We start from the raw sequence: 19,216 nt of genomic DNA, 5'->3' as shown, positions 1-19,216 counted from the left end.
AATACGGAAGAAAATTCCTTTACAGCCTAGCTAAGGTGTGTTTACCTGAGAATCCCATGGATGGTTTAAGAGAAGATCATTCAAATGGAGAAACTAGACCTTGAAGGAGAGTCTAATCTGTCTTAATCAGTAACTTAAAAGTATCTTTTGTTCCATAAAGAACCTTTACCATCCATGAAACCTTTCCATTGCACGAAAGGATTATTTATAGTTGAAAAGGGTTCTTTAGAGTATTAATTGTATTGGTTCTTTTAAGAACTGTTTGCTGAAATTTTCTTTAGAGAACCCAAAATGGTTCTTCTATGGCATCACTGCGAAAAAAGGTCAGGTTTTTACATGCACTTTAAAAGTCAGACTCCTGATTCTTTTAATTAAATCTTTGCACAGTCGATACCATAGATCTAGATAATGTGATTGTAGCTTGGCTTCATTCAGAATGTATTCATGTTAATTGAACTAATTGAAATGCTTAAAAGACATCGTGACGTGCAATGTGTATTTAATCATACAAATATTCGATTACAGATAGATGAAGATGAAGTTCGACGAAACAAAAAACACAATGAAGCAAGATTATAAGTGTGCATGTACAGGATTTGGCTGGCCCAGACCTTGCTACAAAGGATGACTGACTAGCTGGCATGAAATGAACCCTGTCAGCTAACAAGCACACACACATACACACACACACACACACACACACACACACACACACACACACACACACACACACACACACACACACACACACACACACACACACACACACACACACACACACACACACACACACACACACACACACACACACACACACACACACAAATGTTTGTTTTTGTGAATTGTGGGGACTTTCCATAGACTTCAATGCATTTTACACTGAACAAACTGTACATTCTATCCCCCTACCCTGCCCCTACCCCTAAACCTAACCCTCACAGGAAACTGTGCAAACTTTTACTTTTTCACAAAAACTCATTCTATATGATTTATAAACCCATTTACATTGTGGGGACCGCTGGCTGGTCCCCACGATGTAGGTGAACTCAGGTTTATATTACATCATGGGGACATTTGGTCCCCACAATGTAATATAAACAAAAGCACACACACACACACACACACACGCACGCACGCACGCACGCACGCACGCACACACACACACACACACACACACACACACACACACACACACACACACACACACACACACACACACACACACACACACACACACACACACAAATGTTTGTTTTTGTGAATTGTGGGGACTTTCCATAGACTTCAATGCATTTTACACTGAACAAACTGTACATTCTATCCCCCTACCCTGCCCCTACCCCTAAACCTAACCCTCACAGGAAACTGTGCAAACTTTTACTTTTTCACAAAAACTCATTCTATATGATTTATAAACCCATTTACATTGTGGGGACCGCTGGCTGGTCCCCACAATGTAGGTGAACTCAGGTTTATATTACATCATGGGGACATTTGGTCCCCACAATGTAATATAAACAAAAGCACCAAACACACACACACACACACACACACACACACACACACACTAACCTAAACAAACTTTTGTATTGTTTCAGCTGAAGGGCCCCGAAATCTTTAATCAAGTACACTGGACCAGACTGTGAGAAAGAAAAAGAATGGTCATCGACACATACAGGATGGAGTGAGTGTTAAAAAATAAAATAAAATTACATTAAATAAATCTTTAATTAGTGGAGCAATTACATTAAAGTTGCCATGCTTAGAAATGAGAAAATGAGTTAATAAAAGTAAATAAAACAGCCATACCAAAGACTGGTTTCAAAATCCTGGTATTAAAAACTGGGGTTTTAATAGTAATTATTAATATTTTGGATTAGATTTTATTTTTAATTTTTAGATTTTAATTTTCATTTTAGTTTTAGTAATTTTGTGATTTTGTCATTTAAAAAAAAAAAATTCTATTTAGCTTTTTTTTTATTATTATAATTAGTACTTTAATTAATTTTCCAAGTTTTTATTTTATTTTATTTCAGTTTTATTTCACTTCCCGAAAACAAATAGTTTTAGTTTGTTAACAATAACAACACTGGTTTAAGAATGACAATCATTAAACCGTTTTATCTTTTGTGAGCGAGTTATATCAGCGACTCTCTGAATAGGATGTGTTGTGATCTGTTGTAATTTCGGTCAGTGTACCGAACATGCACGGCAAGGGTTGGCATTGTAATCTAGGAGGTATGTTTGTGTTTGTTTCTGAAGCTCTATTCCCCCCAGGATGACACTTATCTCTTTTACCACCATTGCATCACAAATACAAACAGCATGGACACATTGTGCAGCATTATGGGAAACTGATTGCACTGGGCAGGGTGTGTAATATGATGTAACATATCGTGACAGAGGAGACACTTTCAAATCTTACAAAATGTGATTCAGATCTGGGCAAACTGCAGATTCAGTTCAACAACAGCTCTCTTGTGAATAATATTCCTACCCACTGAACCAATGAACAACTCTCTCAGAACAAAATCAATACTATTGCTTCGATTCAGTCCGCTCCTTATAGTTTACCTTAAAACTGAGAAGCATAACCTTGGACATCTTGTTCTTTTCAGTCTTATGTTCACTTCAGGGTTTCATTGTGGTTTTGCCGTCCAATATTTTTCCCGAAGTCTGGTGCTTTTGTTTTTTTTTTCAAACCCTAGATAATGTATTTCTCAGTGCTGTACAACTCCTTCAGACTCTCGCTGCCAAAATCAGCCCTACTGACCACCCCCCACACAGTCTGCAGGGGGCCAGGGAGTTTGTGTGTGCGGAGGGAGTGTGTGTGCAAACGTCGGAATGTGTATGTGTGTGTGAGCGTAAATGTATGTGTGTTTGAGGGAAGTACTTCCTCCTTGCCAGTATTCCCACAGCCTCCATTTTCCTGTTGTGTTCAGTGTGTCCTTAACAATGCATTGGAGCAAATGCACACCTTTTAGAGGTGTAAGTTAGAGAAGAAAGCTTTATAAAGACAAAATATAACTGCACACTCATGTTTAGGTAACAAGCCTTTGTCAAGGTACCTTGCAGAAGTGAGCGTGCAGTTATATTTTGCCTTTTATATTGCTCAGTGAAATATACAAATATACAATAGAACACAATCACCATCATGAGTTTATCCTTTGTATATGGAACTGCCTTTCTTCCCATTCCTTCCATGTCTGTCTGTTAGTTTATCCCCCCGTAACCTCGCCGATGGTTATTGAAATTGCATGGTTGGTATCAGTGAAATTCCTCTCTAAACTGATGTAGCTGTTGATGAATTACTGGCAACGGCAGTAATTCATTCCAGAGACCGTAGTGGACAGAAATCATTTATGGGAAATGTGTTTGAACCAATCCCATCGTATTCATTTGACTGTCCTCATAGGGTGTGTGGTTATGCTGGTCGGCACACACTCTGCCACGTCGTTTGGGGTCCGCTCCCCCGGCCCCCCTTACAGCCCCCAGTGCAGACCAGAGCGCAGTGGGAAAATGAGAGACAGCTTTTCGGCGTGGTGGAGGGAATGCTCGGACGATGAGAACATGTAGTGGAGAGAAGTCAATAAGGAGGGGGAGCTGCTGACTGGCCTGTGGAAAAAGAGAGAGAAAGGAAAGGAGAGAGAGCAACATGTCATGATTCAGAGGAAAAATAGTTTGTTTTACAACCGTGTTCACATTTCAAGGGTCTTTCATATAGATCGGTCCATGTTAAACTTGACAAGGAATCAATTTCACACCCGCTCCGTATGTTACACGTGGTATAATTGGTGACTTCAATTGTTGGGCAGCCTAAGGGATAGCTAGTTTTTGAAAAAAAAAGAAAAAGAAAACTCTGTTGTCATTTACACATCCTCATTTTGTTCCTAACAAATAAGACTTTCAAAACACAAATGAGGATATTTTTAATGAAACCTGTGTGATTTCTGTCCCTCCATTGAAAGCCCATTCCAACAAAATGTTGATGCTTCAAAAAGGCAAATTTATCCAATTAATCCAAATGAATCAAACTGTTATACTACAGTAACATGATCACTTTACATTATATGATGTACAGATGTTAGGAACATGGAGGCTTTCACATTCACACACTCAAAAAGCTCAAATGTTTGCTTAACACAGAACAAGCCTCTTATGCCTTCTTATGCGCCAAGCAAGCACATCTGAGCTACCATTCACTATATTTGAGGTGCTCTATGTGCATTGATCAATGTTTATATGTGAATAAAAGCCTAAATTAAACATGTGTCTTCAAGAAGACTTGGATTAAACCACTCTACTGATGTGGATTACTTTTGAAAGTTTTTGGTAGAATAGACAGAAATCTCTCAGATTTCAACACAAATATCTTAATATGTGTTTTAAAGGTCTTATGGGTTTGAAACCACATGAAGGTGAGTCAATGATAACAGAATTTTCATTTTTGGGTGAACTAAGCCTTAAATAGGGACAATTCTGTCATCATTTACTCACCCTCAAATCATTCCACAACCGTATGACTTTCTTTGGTGGAATGCAATAGATATTATGAAGCATGTTTCAACTTTTGTTGTTGTTCATACAATGAAAACTAATGGGGTCCAACTTAAAGGTGCCCTGGAATTAAAAATTGTCAAAACTCATTCAGAATCAAATGTAAACATCCAAATAAATACCATACTTACACGATTAGACATGCTGCATGATGAACACTTTGTAAAGATCCATTTTGAGGGTTATTTTAGCTGTGTGACCTTTGTTTATGCACTGTTTAAAGCAAGCGCGAGCTCCGTGGGCGGAGAGCGTGAGCATTTAAAGGGGCCGCAGCCTAAATCGGCTCATATTTAATGATGCCCCAAAATTGGCAGTTAAAAAAATTAATTAAAAGAAATCTATGGGGTATTGTGAGCTGAAACTTCACAGACACATTCAGGGGACACATTAGACTTATATTACATCTTGTAAAACGACGTTCTACGGCACCTTTAACCATTTGGACCCCATTGACTTTCATTGTATGGAAAAGAAAAAACACAGAGACATTTTTTAATATCTGCTTATGTGTTGTACAGAAGAAAGAAAGTCCTACAGGTATGAATCGACACAAGGGTGAGTAAATGATGACAGAATTGTCATTTTTGGGTGAACTTCCCCTTTAAACATCAGGACAAAATGTGAATACTACTATAAACATTTGTCTGACTCATTTACTAGGGTGCACACAAACTAGACCCATATGGCACCAAGCCGTAATGCCTATTACATTGCATCACAGGAAATAACCTTACGGGAAGCGTCTTTTGATAAACAGAACCTTCGCTGATAAAATCCATAATGGAATATTTTTAAAAGTTGGATTTGGGGACAAGTTGTGGGGGTTACAGTTGAGAAGTGGAAAGAAAGAAGAAGAGTAAAGGGGGAGGACAGGAGGGGGAAAGAGACGAGAGGGACGAGAGAAGCCAACAATGTGACAAAGAAATGAAAATGATAGAGTGTCTGCGAAGAAGTAAAGGATGAGTGAGAGAGAGCATAAATAAGAGGTTATTTTGAAGTGAGTGCCTCAGTAGGAAGACAAAAGAGAGGGGGCGAGAGAGAAGAGTGGTTGGCAAGGTCTGGAGGCCCTGGCTTAGCTCTGAGTCTGTCTCCTAATGGGCTCAGGGCTCCCTGATTTTCAAAGCCAGAGGGAAACATGAGCGCAGACTCCAACCTCAGCATTCCAACACACACACAGTCTCTCAGACCAACCTCGATCTCTCACTCTCTTTCTGTTTCCCTTCTCCCCATCTTATAACAAACACTCTCATCCTTGCGTTCCCTCTCAATCCAACCTCAGCCTTACAAACACACTTTCCCTCTCAAACCCACTTAACCCTTAAAGGAATAGTTCAGCCAAAAATGGAAATTCTGTCATCATTTACCCACCCCTCATATCCTTCTAAACCAGTGTGACTTTCTTTCTTCCATGGAACACAAAATCACTACAGAAGTTAGATTTCTCTGACAAACAACAACAACAAAAAAACGTTATTTTATTGACTTTTGGATTATTGTAGAATATAAGCTCTGTGACCAACAAAAGTTTAGTATTCTTTTTGCTGATCAAGATAATCTTCACAAGTGAACACAACTTTTATTCATTTTAAAGCAATCACTAGAAGTAAAAAGCTAAAGTTAAATCCGCCACTAAGCTTCCAATGTCAGTCTGCAAGTCGGAAATTTGGAGTTAGAATAGTTTTCATGAGCGAGAGTATAAACAAAACAAGGCTGAAGAAGTGGAAAAGTGTGTAGATGAGTTTATCTGTTCAGCGTGATGATTTTAACACCACCGACATCCTCTGTAGTCCCCTTTAGCCACTAATTAGCAAGCATTTATTTTCAAGACACATAAAAAGTTGGGTATAACTTATGTATTTTATGTTGTAGAATAAAACATGAAAATATCTTGAGCTTGTGTTAACAACAGACCTTATTTTTGGCATTAAATCAAAAACTCGCAAAAAAACATAGACTTTAGGGACAATGAAAGCACGGAAGTGGAAAAAAATGTTACCTTGTTTCCAGTTTTTTGGACTTATAGGCCTATACCTGCAGCTCTCTATGAGGACTGGAGCTTTCAAGGTTCAAAAAGATTGTTTCATAAAAGTGATACATATGAATCTGTGTCATATTAAAGGGTTAGTTCACCCAAAAATGAAATTTTTGTTAGTAACTACTCACCCTCATGTCGTTCCAAACCAGTAAGATATTTTTGATGAAATCTAAGATTTTTTTTTTTTATCCCCCATAGATACTGTAGCAACATAATAACCACATTCAAGGTCCAAAAAAAAAGTAGTAAAGACATAGTTAAAATACGTCGTATATGACGTAGAACCAGGAAGCACTGCACTGTGTTGACCACGTCAGCAGCGTAGGAGAATGACAAAAAGTATTCTCGTTGCTTCATAACATTAAGGTTGAACCACTGCAGTCATGTTGACTATTTTAACAATATTTCTGGACCTTTAATGTGGTAATTATGTTGCTTTCTATTGAGGATAAAAAATAAAAAAAAACCTTCATAAATATCTTAATTTGTGTTCCGCAGATAAACAAAGGTCTTGAAGGTTTGGAATGACATGAGGGTGAGTAATTAATGACAGAAATTACATTTTTGGGTGAACTAACCCTTTAAGTCTTCTGAAGCCATATTATGGCTTTTTGTGAGTACCAACTCTAATGTTGTCATTGTTAGCAATGTACAGATCATGAACCAGTCTTTGAAGTCAAATCTTTTCAGTGAAACATTTGATCCAATCCCCAAAATTATTCTGATTGATTCATTCACATATCAGAGTCAGACGGTCCTAGAATTCAATTTACTGACTCATTGACATATTTGCAGTGCAGTGGAAGATTATCAATGAATAACAACAACTTAATAGTTTGTTCCTCACACAGATGATTTTTATCCCTTCAGAAGAGTTGGAATACTGAATCAAATGGACTATTTTTAATAGTAATTTTATGATGAAGCTTAAATAACAGACAGTCCTAAATAATATATATTTAAATTTGGCTTAAACTACAATATTGATTCATTAGCATACAGAGTCATTGTTCTATTGATGCCTTGTTATCTTGACCATTCAGCAAATGACAGCAGCAAACTGTCACTGACTCATAGGTGCTCTGACATGCAGCCCATGCTTTATTGTTGTACAATCAAGCTACTGCTTGTTTTCTCTCTGCAGCACTGCCTTCATAATGCCACGGTGAACACAGACTGCCGACTGCCTTCCGCTGCTTCACCACAACCTGCAATGCTTCTGCCTGACCAGACTCAGCCTTACTACTCTTCTGAGTCCCATCAAAGTGCCTTGATGGCTATACTGACTCGGGAGTGAGATTACAAATGATATCAAATGTGTCACCCTTATTACAGATATTGGAAGTTGATCAGTTGGTGTGTAAGTGAACTCTCCTCCATCTGACACATCAATTTGTTCTCACTCCTCTGACACCACAAGGCATCACCATAGCAACTTCTCACTCTGTCACCCTCCTTTGGTCCTGTTGAGAAGGCAAGATGTGGTAACACACATACACATACACACGCACACACACACACATACACACACACACACACACACACACACATAATGACCTCACCACATCTATATTGTTCAATAGAGATTTGAAGTTATTGCTCTGAAAATTGCTTGGCCAGGACATTTTAATTAGTTGTGCTTGCTAATACAAGCATCATTATAGCTCTGTTCCAAAATCTAGTGGGCTGACTCACTATACCTTTGAAGACAGTACCCTAACCATCATGGAACCTCATAAGGGATTGATTTGGAATACTCTACATTAGCAGAAACTCAAATAGCACTCTACACATGTATGTGTCATGAAGGGGGAGCAATGAACGCAGGAGAAGATGACTATGTTCATGGTAAGAGCCAGGTTTAGTTATTCTTCAGGTTTAGTTATACTGTATATAAGATGTTTAAGATTTTTTTTTTTTTTTTTTTTTTTAAATCTTAAGACTAAATTTGGATTTACTTGGTTAAAAACCTTTTCAAAAGTATGCATGCCAGGCCAGTAGTTGGCGATGTCACTTTGTAAAGAAACAATATGCGCCAATAGACTGAACATTGTAACATACATGCGCATGACGCCACCATTTTCACAAATTCAGGTTTTTGTGGTTTTGTAGCTTATCATCAAGTAAGGATTAGTTCATTTTCAAATGAAAAATACCCCAAGCTTTACTCACCCTCAAGCCATCCTATATGTATATGACTTTCTTTTTTCTGATGAACACAATCTGAGATATTTTAATAAATATCCTGATACATCCAAGCTTTATAATGGCAGTGAGCGACACCAACGAGTATGAGCTGAAGAAAGTGCCTCCATCCACATCCATCCATCATAAACACTTCACACAGCTCCAGGGGGTTAATAAAGTCCTTCTGAAGTGAAGCGATATGTCTGTATAAAAAAATATCCATATTAAACAAGATATGAAGTGAAATATCTAGCTTCCGCCAGATCGCCTTCCATATTCAACTTACAGAGAAAGTGTGTCAGTTAAACTTTTTCTGTAAGTTGAATAGGTAAGGCGTAGGACATAGTGGATTTATTGGTAACACTTTACAATACGGGTGCACTAATATGCATTAATTCATGCTTAACTAATGCACTGATAATCATGCTTTAATGTATGACTCATGAAGAACTAAACCATTAATTAATGATTTCTGCATCAGCAACTAATAAAGAGTCTATATTATTAATAGATTAAGTACTGTATAAATTCCTATTAATTAAATGTTTCATGATGTATTAATTCCCTAATAACATATTTTATTAGCTAAAAGTATAAGTTAATGTGTTAATTACCACAATGGTTTGAAGCCATGTATTTCAACTTCAAATTGTCCGCTTTAATGAATCATTATCAGCTAATGATTTGCAAATGTATCATTATGTTATGACTTTACTTGTTGAGGCACATGACTATTAACTAATTGTTAAGTAAAATGTCATTATGGTTTTGACATCTGCCATGGATTTCAATTTCCAACCATCTACAACCATGATTTCACTGTACCACATGAACTGCTGCATCCAGAACCTTGTTCATGGTACAGGAATGTGTCCGGTTAAGCTTGAGGTCAAGGATTCAAAAGCAGAACACTGAGAACATACGGCCGGGCACTGCTATTTCGTAACATTGTGTCTAGACCGGACAAAGAGAATAGAACCCATTATAATCAGTGATAGTGATACTACACTGGATGGGGCACGACTCAACACAACACAACAAAACGTCCCTTCTGTTATGAAGGACAAATGGACTTGCAATGGTCCGTCATGTCCAATGTAAACAGCTGTTGCGGCATGACACGATAATGATTTAGATTCTGGTGTGCTGATATTTGTGTGCAGCCCAACTTACCCACCCTTCAAACACATTTTCTGACATTACACTCACTGCGTGTGCAACTGTCAAAACCCATTAATGACATATTACTTAACAATTAGTTAATAGTCATGTGCCTCAACAAGTAAAGTCATAACATAATAATACATTTTCAAATCATTAGTTAATGATTAATTAAAGCAGACAACTGGAAGTTGAAGTACATGGCTTCAAACCATTGTGGTAATTAACACATTCATTTCTAGTTAATAAAATGTGTTATTAAGGAATTAATATATCATGAAACATTTAATTAATAACAATTCATATATTACTTAATCTATTAATCATAGACTCTTTATTAGTTGCTGATGCAGTAATCATTAATTAATGGTTTAGTTCTTCAAGAGTCATACATTAAAACATGATTATCTGTGCATTCGATAAGCATGAATTAATGCATATTAGTGCACCAGTATTGTAAAGTGTTACTGATCTATTTGCTGGCATTTTACGCCGGATGCTTCACAAACAAGGGTCAATTCAACACTGTTTTTGCACAAAAGATTAACATGACAGCATATGCTAGTCAATGAGTTGAATCAACTCCACAGCAACTACATAAATTTGTACACTAACCATTCAGAAACATCCAGTTTCATTTTAAAAGTTGTAACTTCTTCCTGAGTCTCTCCATTAGTGCCTGACTCTGGTTTGAACAATGTAAGGCTGAACACTGTTACTGACAATCCTCATTTTGGCTGCATATTCTCCAGCTTTGTTGTTGTTGAGCAACTGAAGCAGGGCTGTTAAAGCTCCGCCCTCTTCTGGAAAGTGTGCCGGGAGCAGCAATTAATTTGCATTTAAAGGGACACGCACAAAAACTGCCTGTTTTTGCTCACACCTAAATAGGGGCAAATTTGGCAAGTTATAATAAATGATCTGTGGGGTATTTTGAGCTGAAACTTCAGATTCTTACATCTTGTGAAAAGGGGCATATAGGTCCCCTTTAAAGGAACACTCCACTTTTTTTGAAAATAGGTTCATTTTCCAACTCCCCTAGAGTTAAACAGTTGAGTTTTACCGTTTTCGAATCCATTCAGCCGATCTCCGGTTCTGGCGGTACCACTTTTAGCATAGCTTAGCATAGTTCATTGAATCTGATTAGACCGTTAGCATCGCGCTTAAAAATGACTAAAGAGTTTTGATATTTTTACTATTTAAAACTTGACTCTTCTGTAGTTACATCGTGTACTAAGACCGACGGAAAATAAAAAGTTGTGATTTTCTAGGCTGATGTGGCTAGGAACTATACTCTCATTCAGGCGTAATAATCAAGGAACTTTGCTGCTGTATCATGGCTGCAGCAGGCGCAATGATATTACGCAGCGTCTCTCACATACGTCTCCATGGTTGCAAGGCACGTTCCCTGTGCAAGCAGGGGCTCACGGGCGCTGCGTAATATCATTGCACTGCTGCAGCCATGGAACGGCAGCAAAGATCCTTGATTATTATAGTTCCTAGCCATATCAGCCTAGAAAATCACAACTTTTTATTTTCCGTCGGTCTTAGTACACGATTTAACTACAGAAGAGTCAAGTTTCAAATAGGAAAAATATCAAAACTCTTTAGTCATTTTTAAGCGCGATGCTAACGGTCTAATCAGATTCAATGAACTATGCTAAGCTATGCTAAAAGTGGTACCGCCAGAACCGGAGATCGGCTGAATGGATTCGAAAACGGTAAAACTCAACTGTTTAACTCTAGGGGAGCTGGAAAATGAGCCTATTTTCAAAAAAAGTGGAGTGTTCCTTTAATTTAAGTAATGTTGACTCCCCCTTGTAAGTTGGTTGAGGCCTCCTAGTGTTCAGAACCACTGACGTAGACCATAGAAGTATCCTAAATGAACATCATATAGCAGAACATAGAAGCAGAACATTATAGCAACCCTCTAGCAATCAGCCAGATCATCCGAGCACCACTTGCATTTTGTTACATTTAAAATTCTATTCTAGAAACTGTTTTACGTTATTAAAGTACAAATAAGGATGTAACCATTTTTGTTCTGATTGAAACAGTTTTGACTTTGTCATCAAATATTTGCTGAACCTTGTAATGGGTGTGGGTCTGGATGGTAGTAGTGGTTTAAGATGTGTGTTAACAGGAGTGAAATGTGCCCTTGGCTGAACTAGCACATCTGGCCGCCCACCATCCCTTCTTTATCCCTCCCTCTTCTCATGTGTCTGCTGGGCAATGGCAGATCAGGACAAAGCTACAGTGTTCAGGGAACTGTACTGCTGTTCCAGTACTGCTCTGGACAGCTGGGCAGCTCCAGGTGAAATAGACCACCAGTCACTGGGCAGGGACAAAAGAAGCATATACACACACGCACACCCGAGGCTCTGCAGCAACTCTAAATGAGGCATTGTAGAGGGTGGACTACAGAAAAAAAACTAAATCTTAAAATCATTCTTCAAATAAAGAATATTGAGAGGATGGTATTTCAGACTTTTAGAAAGGTTTCAATCTATTATAAAGCTGAAAACAAAAGAAATTATCCTTTAAAACTGCTAATCTCAGCAACCTTTGTGAATTGTAGTGCTGGCTCTGGTTAGATGTTTATTTTAGAACCAAACTTCATTGTTGACTGAAAAAATGCCTTTCACGCAAATGTGCATTGCCAAGCCAAAATTCACTTATCTATTCATTTCTGGTACAATTTTTCATATGTATATCCAGCATATATCCAGTGAGTAAGAATAAGAGTTTGAGCAAGAGAAACAACATATCACCTCTTACATATGTGGTCGACCTCATAGCCACTCCAAACTGTAAACAAATTTTCCTTGTATGTTTTTAGTTTAGTTCATTCCATCCAGTGGCTTCAGAAACCAAGAATCACAATCAAAAACACACATTTCGAGATTCTGGGCCGATGAATGTGCAAAAGATTATGAGATCTAGCTTGCTAAAATTTCTAGAACTTCTAGCATGTTTACTTAAACTCTGATCTGTTGGCTGTGCTTAAACTAACTTTAAATACCAGTTAGAACTGATGAGGAGTGCACTGAGAAATCCTCTCATTTACAGTAAAATAGATTTGTATTACTTTGATTCAACTTTCAGTCTGAATGTGCACATTCCATACATTACCAATCAGTCTACAGACCTCTCAGGTGTCTTCAAATGCTTTCATTTTTAGAAGTAATGGGGAGAAAGGTGGGTCATTCTCAAAATATGATTTCTCGCCTTTTCATATTTTATATATATATATATATATATATATATATATATATATATATACAAATATATATATATATATATACACATTTATATATATATATACAAATTTATATATATATATATATATACACATGTAATATAGCTGTGTTTTGTTTTGCACGTTTAAAAAAGTATTTGAATTTCTCAGGGACTGAAAAAACCCTCTCCCCAGTCAGAGTATACTACATTTGAGGAAGAACTTTTGTCTCGACTGTTAGTAAGTATGATTGCAATACAATCTAGACACACCATGTTGGCATTGTCTATGCAAATGTGATCTCTGACATCAGCCATATGTCAGTTACGAATGTGACGACTCCTCTCCCGTGGCATCATGGGATGATAAAGTGTCCATCGGATCCACATTTCAGTTCACTTTGTAATTTAGAAATTCTATGTATAGATTTACATGTAGAAATCTTTTTTGCCCTATAGCTAGAGATCCCTTTAATGGACATAAAAAATGCTGACCTAATCTATACTTTTATGCATTCATTTAGCCTTTTACACAGAAGAAGCTTGCAAGAGCATTAGATGTGCAACGTGTCAACGGAAATAATCAACAAGGTCAAGTCAGATCTTTTTTTTTTTTTTGACATTTAGAGATTGTATCTTCACTTATTATAGAAAATTTAAATATAGGCTACAGTACAGCCAACTTATTAAAAAAGTGCCTCTAAACATATGTATGGCCAAATTTACTCCCTTATTTTTTTATCAAAGCAATAAAAACCTCAAAGCTTATAGATCAACAGCAATACCTTCCACAAACATCCTGTGCAGAGTTGCTAGCATACTTTAAAACCTATACTGCTGTCTTTAGGTTCATCATATGACAACAATAGTGTGATAAAGTGTTGTGTGTCTGACAGCAGACTAGTCACACAGGAAACCAGTGGGCAGACAGGCTTGTACATTGCTCCAGCTTCGGTTAACACTTCCTGTCGCTGGATTAAGCACTTCCTGTTTTAGTTCCAGCTGTTGAAAGCACCTCTCATTCTAATAGAGTATATGTTAACTGTTACAACAAGCATCTTAACCTACTTCTGGTTTGTCATGTCTTCAATAATCTTTAGACCCTGTTTTCTTATTCTTATTACAAACATTTTTATTGCAATTATATTCTAAATGATATTCATACCTCGGTCACAAAAATGTTACATTTAGTTTTGTTTTTTAGGATTTTTTACTTCATCGTAAGCAGTGTTGGAGAAAGTTACTTTTAAAAGTAATGCATTACAATATTGCGTTACTCCCAAAAAAAGCAACTAATTGTGTTACTTAGTCACTTTTTATGGAAAATAATGCGTTACATTACTTTTGCGTTACCTTTTCTCACCTGCTCTGCTTGCTTATTTGTTTTTTAACAAAAAATAATTATATTTTTGACAAATGTTACGGCCCGTTCACACCAAAAGTGAAATGAATAAGCCTCAGGCTGAAGGAAATGCATATTTACTAGAGGAAAAAAAAACTTTCATCTGTGCTGCCATTCTGCATTAAAGAAGGAAGAAGGAAGTTCAACTCTCCTATTTCTAAATCTATGATCTAAAGTAATTTTTGATTATTAGTATGGGTGAATTTGATCATTGAAGGTCAGCAGCAAAGACACTTGTTAATAAAGTGAGATTAAATACATAAAGTATATTTATGTAATTTAATATAGTTAATTATTACAGGTTTGCGTAAAATCCTATTCATTTTGAGGAATACTGAATGTTTTTGTGCAAGTGAGATGCATGTTCACATTTAGTCTAGAACTAAAATAACCATTATGTTCACACAGCGCACACAACATTTTATTTCTCTCAACAGGGGACAGGAGAGCTGTCAGTCAATAAATGTGAAAAAGTAATTATTTATTTACAGTTTTGTTTTACTTATGAATTTGTTTTATGCGCCATTCTATAGGCCTGTATGTACTGTATGCTTAGGCTGTTGGAGAAAATATAAAAAAAATGTACACAAACAAAAATGATAACATACAACAAACTATAAGTCAGTTTTAAAGTAGCTACAAGTATGCAGGTAAATGTCAAAATAACTCCAATATCACACATTAGAGTTGTGTGGGGTAGGGGTAAATTAAGTGCAATCGGCTGTGACATCACAATCATGGTGCATTGTGGTATATGGATCTGAAGTGTACATATTGAGTATACTCGCTCCCTTGGTCAAAATCAAAGGGTCAAGGGTCTGTCCAAATAAACTTCCCACACCCACTTGATGAAGTTGTAGGCACTTCAAAATGGCGGCAGGGATTCCCCTGAGGGGAAGTGCTTAGGGAAGTTCGCAAGTGTGCCTAAAAGTGGAATTAAATGCAGCCTCAGTCTTTTGAGATATCAAGCTCATATCAACATGAAAAACTACATCAGACTACAAACAGAGTGAAACGTGTTTTGGAAAATGTATATTTCATATAAAAATTGAAAATAGTATTTTTGTGCATTTTTCATAGCAATAAACATACAATTCTTTAACTTTTTTTAAGTTCACTTTTTAAAACTTTTTTTTTCACTTCAGCAATAATCTGCCCTTCTTTAAATAGAGACCAAACTAAAGTCTCAAAAGCATTCAAGATTTGTGACAGTTTAAGTTGGAAATTTAATTTTCAGGTCTATGCTTAAGAAATGAATAAATGGATTATAAAATAAACATAATTTAGTACCCGACCATAAAATCCCCTAAAATACAAAATATGAAATAAAAAACATTATCAAACTAAATTTCAATGGAAAACAACAACAACAACAAAAACAAAAACATGAATTTTTGACCACCATGCGAAGAGCACCAGTGGGTTAAAAGCAATTGTCAGTGCAGAGCACAGTCCACTCAGACCTAACATGTATGTTAAAGTCACCATGAAATCAAATTTGACAATTCTTATTTTTTTTATGGAATTTTGCAGTATTTACTATAAATGATTATCCATGCACGTCATTATTTTTTAAAATTCATGTGCCCTTGTAATCTTTAATCAAAATAACTTCACTTTCCTCCTGAAGCAACATCTCTTCTCTTCTCTGATGATGTGTTCACTGGTGCGAGGGCGGGACAACCTGTCATTTAAATGACATCACAGCAATAGCAAATGATCCAATTAATTCCCCATGGACAAAATCAAGTCCCATCCTACATTTTATTTTGAATGAAAAGCCGTTCACTCGGATATACACTTCCTAATATTGTGTTGGTCCCCCTTTTTGCTGCCAAAACAGCCCTGACCCGATGAGACATGGGCTCCACTAGACCCCTGAAGGTGTGCTGTGCTATCTGGCACCAAGATGTTAGCAGCAGATCCTTTAAGTCCTGTAAGATGCGAGGTAAGGCCTCCATGGATCGGACTTGTTTGTTCAGCACATCCCACAGATGCTCGATTGGATTGAGATCTGGGGAAATTGGAGGCCAAGTCAACTCCTCAAACTCGTTGCTGTGCTCCTCAAACCATTCATGAACCATTTTTGCTTTGTGGCAGGGTGCATTATCCTGCTGAAAGAGGCCACAGCCACCAGAGAATACTGTTTCCATGAAAGGGTGTACATGGTCTGCAACAATGCTTAGGTAGGTGGATGGCAGGACCCAAGGTTTCCCAGCTGAACATTGCCCAAAGCATCACACTGCCTCTGCGGACTTGCCTTCTTCCCATAGTGCATCCTGGCGCCATGTGTTCTCCAGGTAAGCGACGCACACGCAGCCGGCCATCCACGTGATGTAAAAGAAAACATGATTCATCAGACCAGGCCACCTTCTTCCAATGCTCTGTGGTCCAGTTCTGATGCTCACGTGCCCACTGTTGGTGCTTTCGGCAGTGGACAGGGGTCAGCATGGGAAACCTGACTGGTCTGCAGCTATGCAGCCCCATACACAACAAACTGTGTATTCTGACACCTTTCTATCAGAACCATCTTTAACTTCTTGAGCAATTTGAGCTACAGTAGCTCGCCTGTTGGATCGGACCTCACGGGCCAGCCTTCGCTCCACACGTGCATCAGTGAGCCTGTAGTCGACACTGTAATGTTCCCCACACATGAATCAGCACCAGTGTTCTTATCCAAATAGAATAAAAAATGTTAAAAAGCTCATTATGATTTTCATAGTAAGGTTAATAAAAACATTTTAGCTGAGGGTGTGAAGTCATGTTTGTTCTTCAGTCAATTTTGTTAAAAGAAATATATGGATGAGCCTTAAAATAATTAAATTGAATGCCCCTGACTGTGTTAGCATAAATAAACACACAGTATTAAGGGTTGTTTTTAATATTAGTGTTAGTTATTATAATTCAAGTGCTAAGATGTAGTGAAAGGGCCCTTGATAGCGTTCAACTGCATGACAACGTTTTTGAAGTGATTGTTTGTCGCCATCTGCTGGTCATTGTCGCCATAGCACGCGAGCACTTGCCATCACTTTTCTCCAATAGGCGTGGCATATATTTAAACAACTCATCATCACTACATATGCATTTGCCTCTGCAAACACGCCGCTGTCCTGTGCAACTTACCCCGCTCTCTCATCACTGAACTGGGACATTTTTGTTCCTACTACTTACGACAACAAGCAAGTTCGGTGGTAGGAGAGCTGCTGGGCGTTCAAGGTGTGAATTTGAAGAGGAGTGTTTGCAGCAGATTAAAAGAGTTGTGTTGGAGACACGCGCGCTGGTAGCGGGAAACACCTTGCGCTTTCGAGTCGATACATCTGGGAAGTGAAATTTTAAAAACAGTTACGAGAAATCAGAAAACATAAAACAGGGGTTTGCAGGTAAGTTTTGAGTTACTGAACTTGAGGGGATTCTTGTAGGGTGCCACAGGTGCGCAGTGTAATGAATCACATGAACCGTGTTTTGGGGTTGCAAACATGGAGGTGATGAAAGTTCATTTTAACCCATTCAGAGTCATTCTGGAAGTCACTTTTCTTTTTTTTTTTTAAATAGCAAATGATTATTAGATTAGATGGTGTAAATATATTTGACACTAAATTTTATTTTAAACTATATACATAATTATTTGACTGTTTTAAAATGAATCTGAAGGGGGTGATATTACAAAGACAAGTCATAATATATTTGTTTTTATTTATACGATTTATATTAGGTATATATATGCTATTGTAAAAATGTGATTTCAGTTATCCTACACACTTTGTCTAATTTGCACCAAAATTGGTTGTCTGTGATGTATAGCTATTATACGTTGGATATTTCAGTTTTACATGTTTACAGTTATAATATTAAGCTATAGCTTTTTATTTTAGTATTAAATGTCACTTTATTAAATAAACCTGAAATATCTTTAATGTTTCTGTTCAGAAACGGTGTCTGTTGTAAGACATTAGAAGTAACTTGATGAATGCTTACCTTTTGTAATGTTTATATACATACTTGCATTTATAATTATGTAAATATTGATATAAATTGATATGAATATTGATGTCCTTGCATATATTTTGTGTCTGAATGGGTTTGTTCAAATTTGTTGTGATTGTGAAATGCACACAGGTGTGATTTGGGTCGGTGATGGAGTGGCGTCAGCAGTCTGCAGTCAGCTGTGAGCTCGCGTTCCAGGAGGCACAAAGATGGCTTGAGGTAAGGACATCATTATCAAGTGTTTCCCCCAAGAGTGATGGTCTTTTCACCGTCATGTTCTCTTGAGATTGACCTCATTCTTTGGGTGCCCAGAAACCCCAATGCTTTTAATGTGTAAATAATAAGTGAACTTTTAAAATAACCTGACAGGTATTATTGAAGCTTCACCTCTTTGTTTGTATCACGCAAGCACTTTTCAGAATGCAAAGAACGTGTGTTTTGAGTGTGTGTGTGTGCTTTATTTCCTGAATGTTATTTAGGAGGTCCAATTAAATGGAAACTAGACAAGATAACATTCATCATGATGTTTTCAAAGCAGCTTTAGATAGCATGTGCCATTTGTGGTTCTTTCTTTATCGGTTCTGAACCATTTGCAAAATAGCCAAGTAAAATCCGCTCCATAAAATCCTAGATACCATGCGTCTTATTTTATCAAC

The 19,216-nt window shown here is 37.3% G+C and overlaps 1 protein-coding gene across 6 annotated transcripts in view; it reads left to right on the top strand.

The window, feature by feature from the left end:
• Positions 1 to 17,706: 17,706 nt before the first annotated feature.
• The window catches only part of lmo7b (LIM domain 7b), a 50,098-nt gene continuing 48,588 nt past the window's right edge, over positions 17,707 to 19,216 (top strand). For all 6 annotated transcript variants that reach the window (XM_067403678.1, XM_067403677.1, XM_067403675.1 and 3 more), the window contains exons 1-2: positions 17,707 to 17,956; positions 18,693 to 18,779. In XM_067403678.1, the coding sequence (XP_067259779.1) occupies positions 18,711 to 18,779 (69 nt within the window). In that variant the 5' untranslated portion in view covers positions 17,707 to 17,956; positions 18,693 to 18,710. The remainder of the gene's footprint in view (positions 17,957 to 18,692; positions 18,780 to 19,216) is intronic.

This window comes from Chanodichthys erythropterus, chromosome 12 (assembly GCF_024489055.1).
Source record: "Chanodichthys erythropterus isolate Z2021 chromosome 12, ASM2448905v1, whole genome shotgun sequence".
NCBI classification, from domain to species: domain Eukaryota; kingdom Metazoa; phylum Chordata; class Actinopteri; order Cypriniformes; family Xenocyprididae; genus Chanodichthys; species Chanodichthys erythropterus.
Note: the sequence above shows the minus strand (reverse complement) of the source record. Positions and strands in the feature narration are given on the sequence as shown.